The following is an 8506-nucleotide window of genomic DNA, read 5'->3' as shown; positions in this document are numbered from 1 at the left end:
CAAACTGCCATACAACGCTGCTTTTGCTACGCATGTCATTATGACATGATGCTTCAGGAGGGCCCCTGGCCTGAAAGATGGCAAAGAAATATGATAAATAAGGGTGTAATCCTGTGCAAACTTAGATGGAAAAATGGCTGGTGGGGGCATGCTACGAGTTATAGGTCTTCTTTCTGTTGAACCTTGCATAGAATTGCTTTGTAAGTAAATACCCTTATTTTGTTCTGGATGATAAGGGACGCCCAGCTGGATCAGCCCAAATACTCCATCCGGTGGCTTTTGTTTGGCTGCCCCAGTGGCTCCAGGAAATGTATTAGTTGGACATGGAAGCTGCAGCCAGTAATCAGCTTACAAGGATATATATTTGACCTACTGTGGCTGATAGAAATGGAAAAACTTGTCTTCTGTTACTATCTAGTGTTCTATAGCAGGAGCAGGGGGTGCTGTAGCCTGCAGATGGTAGTGGTTGTTACTACAACATTGCATTTATGTCCCATATTGTTTGCTCTTGTGACGAGCCCAAGGCAGCTCACATAGTTCCATTTTACCTCACAACAACCCTTTGGGGCATGTTGGTCTGAGAGTCTGTGACTTGTCTGAAGTTTCCCAGTGAGCTTCATAGCTGAGCAGCGACTAGAACCCGGAGCACTCAGGTTCCCCAGTCCAGCATTGAAACCATACCACATGGGCTCTGAAAGCTTCTGGTAAGATTTCCTTCTTTCTAAGCATAACTAGGAATGAACCTACTTGTAAACCTTCTGCCAGGATTTTCAGAGTGGGGTTCAGAATCACCTAAAATTCATGTATTTATTAGATTTATATTCTGCATTTTACTTTCAAAGAAATGAAAGTAGCTTACATTTTTTCTCCTTTCAATCTTATTCCCACAACAACAACCTTGTGTGATAGTTTGGGTTGAACATCTGTGACTGGTGCAAAGTCACCCAGTAGACTCCATGGCTGAGTGGGGACTAGAACCTGGATCACCTGAGTCCCAGTCCCATGCTCTTAACCTCTATACCACACTGGCTTTCTCCAAATGACAATACTTGAACCAAATTCCAGGGTGTGTTAATTGGGAGCCATAAATCCTTACTAATGTACTGCAGATAATCCAGAGATCTACTAGTATGGGGTCTCCAACCTTTTTGGATGTATGAGCACATTTGGGAATTTGAAAAACTGAATACCACCAGAAAATGACTAATTAGTGGATTTGATATCTACTCATTGCATGTATGAATTGTAGGCTGCTCTATATTCAGCAACAATATTTGTTTTGTGTTTGTTGGACACAGCATAGTCTGACAATGCAATGCTAAATTTAAAACTATGTTTTGACAAATGCCCAGTAGTTGCTTCTTTTGAGAGGAGGCTATTTTATGGATAAACTTTGTACTGGAACAGTCTTTAATATTCACTGACGTCTACCCTCCCTTACATTATTAACCTGCCTCATGGATTAACAAATAGAAAGGCAGATGGATTCCTTGGATAGCTGTAGCGCAGATACTGTAAACTGGCAGTGGATCAAGGACCCTACAGTGTTTTCAGTATATGATTGGGTGGCATGCAGATGCCAACTTTAAATGGATACTTATCTGGATATTTGGACTGCTGTGATTGGAGGCTATGTATATTATCTATATGTATATCATATAAATACATACATGTATATTAAAAGGGGGGAATTGGAAACCCCTGCATTAATAGATTCATGTCTTTCTTCTTCCAGCCTGGACTAGATGGAACTTGTTTTGTTCTTTTACAGTAGAATCTGGATAAAATATTGAAAGAAACCCCCTTCTTCCTTCTGCAGGAGCAGGTGCATGCAGAAGACATAAGGCAGCAGCTCCAGCAAGAAGGGGTCGACACAACAGCTTCTGCAGATGATCAGCTCTGCTATGTGTGGAGCTTGTTCCTACGCGGTCAAGAAGAGTTACGTTCTGCTGCTGGCGAGTTAGAGAAGCTCAGGCAACAGCAAGCAGAAGAAATGAGAGAGGTTAAGAGTAAAATTTACCCTGGAGTCATTCCCAAGGGTTCTGAAGGCTCTTTCCAGAGTAGCTGTATCACTGCCCTTGTAGTTATTCCAAATGAGGCATGGGCATTTTGTTTGGGACAGAAGTCCACAGTGATGAAAACACTCTTTTGAAATTGAGGACAACCACTTCTTAGATAGGGTACACAGTAAGGTCATTGTAGAAACCAGGGCAGTTCTGGATACCTTACTTGGTGTTTGTCAAGGTGCCCTACCTTTCACACTTTCTAAAAGTGGTTTTTTTCATACTGGTAGCTGGGATTGCTGTGAAATAGGCTGAAAACTGTGGGTTTAAAGGGGTTTAAAGTGTTGGAGCTGAGGCCTTCTAGGCAAGTTGTTCGCCCTTTGCCACACTTCCCCATAGCAGCTTTTTTGTAATCCTGCCCAGTTAAATAACTAGATCTGCCCATGACTCAAAAAGGTGGCCTGTCCCTCTTTGAAGATGCAATTAAGCTGCAATTAATCACTGATAGCAGTCCACACGGAGCAGGTAACTATTAGAGTAAGAAGCCACGTTTGAGTATTAGAACTAATTATTTTAGAAGCAACCCTTCACCACTGATTTTTTATCTGCTTTGGAAAGGTTGGAATGTTGTGTTTTCAACTGACTAATGAATTGAGTCAGTAAATGAGGATTGTGGTGTCGTGTGGTAGATGAGCACTTAGCTGCAGGGCTAACATGTTGCAGACATCTTTGGTTTTGTCTCCAAGCCCTATTTTCTGCAGGTTTGCGATGTATTTGGATTATACATTCTTTTCATGCTCCAGGCATACTGTGACAGATACTGGGAAATCATGAGGTTACTCTCTCTAGCACAGATAGCGTGTGCAAATGAGCCCCAGTTCTGCCCCTTATCATGAACAATCCCAAAGTCACCTGCATTGGCCTTAAGAAAAATTCTGGAATCCGTATTACATAATATTTTTATTAGGCCAACTCAAAGTTCACAGAAATATATAGAAACACAGTGAGTCAGAAGTGGCCTCCTGGGCCGTCTAGTCTGACCCCCAGCTCTGGCCAGCTCCATGTAATGCCCAACATGTGGTTCTCCAATCTTCCCTTGAATGCCCTCACTGATGGGGTCTCTGCCACTTCCCTTGGAAGCCCATTCCATATCCTAGGGGTCCCAACTGTCAGGAAGTACTTCCTGACATCCAACCTGAAGCTTGGTTCCTTGAGCTTTGCTGCTTTGGAATGCATCCTGCCCTTCTCTGCAGGGAAGAACCGGTCAGATTTCTAGGCCTCTTCAGCAGACATGTTGCTACCAAAAGCAGGTTGGAGGTTTGGGGACCTGGGGACAAGAGCGGGAAAGTAAGCGGAGTGTTGTAATCAGTTCATGATCAGAGTCCTAAGGTGGAATGGAAGAGGAGGGTTTGCAGACTATCAAATTAGGGTCTGCCAGGTGTGATCGTTTCTGGTTTCAGCGCCCTCAGGACTGCTGGGAATGGGAAGGTTGCTGGCAGCTCTTGGACCTTCCTGTTGTTAACTTGAAATGGTCTCCAACCTGCATGAATGCGACAGATTCCTTGGTGGGTGGAAAACAAAAGCAGAATTCAAGTAGGCAGTAGCTGGATGCGATAATCCCTCAAAGAATCAAATCTAAGTTTAAGTGATATAAAATCCTCTTCCTCCAAGTTCAGGTTCCACTGTTAAATGCCTAAATTCAGTATTCTCCAAGTCGTATAACTAAGTCAATTATGTTGGTCATATGCAAAATTCACAGAATGTGACACTTTTATTAGGCCAAAAGGAAGACCACAAAAATATGCAAACTTTTGAGATTGCCAGATCTGTTCATCAGGCAAGTTGTTAAAAATAGCAGGTTGGTGAGGGGGAGGAATAGGGAGTGGGAAGTGAAGGGTTATCTGGATATCTGTATAGCACTCCCTCACTGACTTGTCCACCCATTTTTTGTGATCTTTGAGTTGGCTTAAGATACTATAATATATAGATTTTGAAGTTATGCTTATCCCTGTCCATCTTTTAGGGCAGTCGTTAGGGCTGGTGTCCTCTATTGACTGGGATGATTGAGAATGATGGAGCTTGTAGTCTGAGGAATCTAGAGGGTGCCAGGTTGGGAAAACTGTCTTACAGCCTCCTAAAAAGAGCTGCATAAACATTGCTTTATCTTTTTGTTTCATTTTATTTCCTGCTTATCTTGGAGAAGGGAGAGCCCTTTTTTCTTATGACTTCTGTTTCTTCGTTGGGTTTTGTGTTGGAATTTGCCTCTGGTTATCACAGGTAGTTGGTATGTTGTCATTAGGAAAAAGCACAGTCCATGGGAAACTTTCCGGTGCAAGTCCCCTTGAAAGGAATGGAATTCACGCAGGAGTATATCCTGTGTTCCCGGGCAAGACTCAGATGTTTTGATATGACTGGTAATGGGAATAGTTCTGAGCGGGCAGTTTCCCTGTAGTTTTCAAAGTGAGGAGCATAGACAATAGCAGGGGTGACGGTTTTCTTGTATCTGACGCAAATGATTGATTTTCTTACTTGACTGGCATTGTCATAATGAAGAGGCAGAAGCTGGGTCTTTGACATGTGGCTTGGATACCCAAAGTTTCCTTTCCGCCTAGACAAGTAACTGCTCACATCAAATCTGTAAAGACTCCCCCCACCTGGACCCTGCTGTGAATGGGAACAAGCTCCATAAGCACCATCTTTCTTTGAACAAAGGATGTGTTAAGTATGTAGCTGGGTACATTTCATTTGTCATTCGGTGTTGTGGCAATGGCGGGGACAAGATCAAAATAGACTTTAAGAACATAAGAGCAATCCTGCTGGTTCAGACAAAATATCCAGTCCCATCTCTGTCTCCCAGATGTCTCCTTCATCTTTTTCCATGGTCAGGCTTGGAATGTGAGAGGACTTTCGGGGATAGTTCAATAGCCCTTTAGCTTTGGAACTACCGCTTGTACAGAGGAGGAAGCTGGTAGGGTAGAGCAGTTGGCGGGGTCAGATTTCAGCTGGATTGTTGCAGGGCTTAGTGAGGTGTCCAGAGAAAATCCAGTGATAGCTTGGCAAGCTAACTGGACTGTTCTCCTCTAGCATTAGAACAGCCTCACCCAACCTGGCTGTGCTAACTGGGGGATGACAGGAGGCTGCACTAGAGGTGTGTGAGCACACGTATGAGCAAGAAGATGAGTGCTTGGCTTTGGCCACTTCGGGATACAAGGCCCACCTCAGTGAAGCACATGGAGCTGCTGTTGATCATTCAGAAGATAAGGTCCCTGTCTGGATCAGACCTCGCCAACATTCTGTTTACATGGTCACCAATTGGCTGCCCACAGGATGCCACAAGCAGGACAGAGTGCAGCAGCACCCTCCCCCTGTTCCCCAGCAGCTGCCTCTGATACTGGAGCCATCAGGACTAGTAGTCACTGAAAGCCTCATCCTCCATGGATCTAATATCCCTTTAAAGCTATCCAAATTTGTGGTCATTATGGTATCTTGTGGAAGTGAATCACCGTACAGCTTAACTCTACACTCTGTGAAGAAGCCCTTCCTGACACTCCCACCAATCAGCTTCATGGAATGGCCTTCTGGGGCTCCAGTATTAATGGGAGAGGCATGTCTACACATCTACTCTTTCCATACTGTGCACATTTTTGTATACATCTATACTGTCTCCTATTACTAGCCTTTTTAAGCTAAAAAAGCCGCAAAGGTGGCAACCTTTCCTCATGGAGGAGTTGTTCCATTCACTTGACCATTTTAGTTGCCCTTTTCTGCACCTTTTCCAATTCTGCAATGTCCTTTTTTAGGGCTGGCCACCAGAATTGCATGCAGTATTCCAAGTATGGTCCCACTATATAGCCGTATGGTCTTGGAAGGTTTATTTTCAGTTCCTTTCTTTATTTTGCCCACAGGGGCAACCTTTCTGTCGAACTGCCAGCCACAAGCCTGAGATTTCTTTCTTGGTCTTGCCGAAACAGCATAGTCCACTCCTGTGTTCCCCAACTGGTTGCCCTGTAGATGTGTTGGTCTGCAGCAGCCATGTTGGCATAGGAGTTGATGGGAGTGCCAGTCCAGTGCCCCTGGAGCACCCTTGGTTTTGAAGACTGGCACTGCTTTTATTTATTTATTATTTATTTATTAAAACATTTTTATGCCACCCCATTTGCTGAAGCCTCGGGGCGGCTTACAACAATAAATAAAACCAGTAAGTTAAAATATACATATAAAATAATCATAATAATTAAAACACACAATATAAAATAAGCCTCCCTGGCCAGATAAAATTCAGTAGTATTAACATTTAAAATGTTGCTTAAATAAAAAGGTCTTTGCCTGGCGCCGAAAAACAAATAACGACGGCGCCAGGCGGACCTCTCTGGGGAGCGCATTCCATAACTTAGGCGCCACCGCTGAGAAAGCCCTCCTCCAAGTAGCCACCCTCCTAATTTCTCTCACGGAGGGCTCCCAGAGAAGGGCCTCTCCCGCTGATCTCAGGGGGCGACTGGGCATATATGGATGTAAGCGCTCCTTCAGGTAACCAGGACCCAAGCCGTTTAGGGCTTTATAGGTCATTACCAACACCTTGAATTGGGCCCGGACTTCAATGGGGAGCCAGTGAAGCTGACGGAGAACTGGAGTCATGTGAACATAATGTCCAGTCCCCGTCAGCAGCCTGGCAGCTCTATTCTGAACCAATTGAAGTATCCGGACCGTCTTCAAGGGTAGCCCCACGTAGAGCGCGTTACAGAAGTCAAGACGGGAAGTCACCAGCGCATGAGTCACTGTTGCAAGGCAGTGCAATGTTCACATTTACTGGTCTTTCCCAGCCCTGCTTCCCCTGTTGCTTTTAAAACAGGAGAAGGCAGGAATTAAACTTGGGAGAAGAGGGTTGAACCTTCTTCCTCCCTCCCTGCTCAGTGCCAACTTCTCCGAGTGTGAAAGTGGCTGCAGCCTGCCGTGGGGCATCTCCAACCTCCACTGGCAAGGGGATGTGCAGATGGCAGGTAGCAGGCCATGCTCCTGTTGCTGCCTGACACAGAGGAGGCCATGGTGGAGAGGATATGGGAGGCAGGAGCCATCCCAGCAATGTGGGCAAAAAGCCAGGGGCAAGCAGAAGGTAGATCTCCAGATGGCTTTGCCTGCCAGCATAGGCACTGCTCAGGGAGGCTGGGTGACAAGGCCCTAAATACCTGGAGATTTGGACTTCTACAGATGAACCTCTAAAGATGAACCTCTTTAGAAGAACTCTGTGGCAGTCTTGGATTTTCCTGCAGTTGGGACGTGGAGGAACTGGGTAAGGGCTTTAGGTCAGCGGTGGTATCTGACTTTGCATGCCCAGAGTCCCAGGTTCTTCTGTCTCTGGTCTGTCCAGGTGAAGCTGGGGAAATCCTGTGTCTTTGAAACCTCCATACAGCTGCTGCCAGTCCATACACAAGGCTGAGCTAGATACATCAGTAGAGTGGCTCATAGCTGTTGTGGAGTCAGGCTTTAGAGCACTGGTTTCCAAGCTGTTCTGGACCACCATGGTTTTTCTTAGGAGGTTATTAAGCCTCCATCAGTGAAAGGATCAGCCCTGGTAAGTGAGCTTCTCTAAACCCCTCCATTCTCACAGGGTAGCCTTCCCCAACCTGTTACCACCCTTCTGATTGGTTAGACTGCAATTATATCATCTCCAATTAGGAATGCTGGAATTTGTGGTTCCAGTTGAGCTCTTCTCAGTTCTTGGGGACACTTTTCTGTTATAATCAGTATTTGTTACTGGTGCAACAAAGAAAGCACAGGAATCTGTTCTGTCCTGGGCTCCATCTTGGGGTGTGTGTAAATTGCTGGTTATGGAGACTGCTTAAGATTTCCCAGGTGGCTGAACACTTCAGCAGAGTGGGTCAATAGTGCAGCGAGTCCTTCTGTTTTACAGGATATTCCTGACTGCAAGAGCATTAGTGCCACCTGTCGGCAGCCAAGCAGACCGAAAGGACCTTAAACAAAACCCGCTGTGCTTTTTCTTTATTTTCTCACTGGCCGTCTGTGTCCAATCTTGACTGATGCCGTGCAGTACAGTGGATGATAGTACTGAGGTTACCCTACAAGGTTGCGGCAAGGCAGCCTTCTCTAACCGACCTGGTTCCCTCCAGATGTGTTCAAGAGCAGCTCTCCAAGCATGCTGGTAGGGCAGATCGGAACCACCGTCCCTTCTGCTGAAGGATGAAGGCAAAGGAATGCTTGCAAAATAGGCACTCGCTCTGGGAAGGGCTGCACGCACATGAGTACCGCTTCCTGTCCATCCCATGGCTTTTTGTTCTTAAATGCTCTGCCGTAAGCTGCCTTGGGAGGGCTTGCCTTGCAGAGCAAAGAAGGGTGAATAAATTAAAGGGCACTAGTGAGCAGGGGATGGGGAGGGTCCTTCTCTACCTGAGTCCCTGGAGCAGTAGTCCTCTGCTTGTTTGGACCCATGGTCCACTGGGGAATCTGAGAAATTGCTGTGGGCACCCCCACAAATGTCTGCCACAGAT

At 45.7% G+C, this 8506-nt stretch overlaps 1 protein-coding gene across 3 annotated transcripts in view; it reads left to right on the top strand.

Moving 5' to 3' along the window:
• Positions 1 to 583: 583 nt before the first annotated feature.
• CCDC30 (coiled-coil domain containing 30) overlaps positions 584 to 8506 on the top strand; it is a 50090-nt gene continuing 42167 nt past the window's right edge. For all 3 annotated transcript variants that reach the window (XM_044452241.1, XM_044452239.1, XM_044452243.1), the window contains exons 1-2: positions 584 to 704; positions 1820 to 2002. Coding sequence is in view for 2 of the 3 variants with exons in the window: in XM_044452239.1 (XP_044308174.1) it covers positions 1994 to 2002 (9 nt within the window). In the remaining variant the exon portion in view is untranslated. The remainder of the gene's footprint in view (positions 705 to 1819; positions 2003 to 8506) is intronic.

This window comes from Varanus komodoensis, unplaced genomic scaffold (genome assembly GCF_004798865.1).
Source record: "Varanus komodoensis strain SLA01 unplaced genomic scaffold, ASM479886v1 scaffold71, whole genome shotgun sequence".
Lineage (NCBI taxonomy): Eukaryota > Metazoa > Chordata > Lepidosauria > Squamata > Varanidae > Varanus > Varanus komodoensis.
Note: the sequence above shows the minus strand (reverse complement) of the source record. Positions and strands in the feature narration are given on the sequence as shown.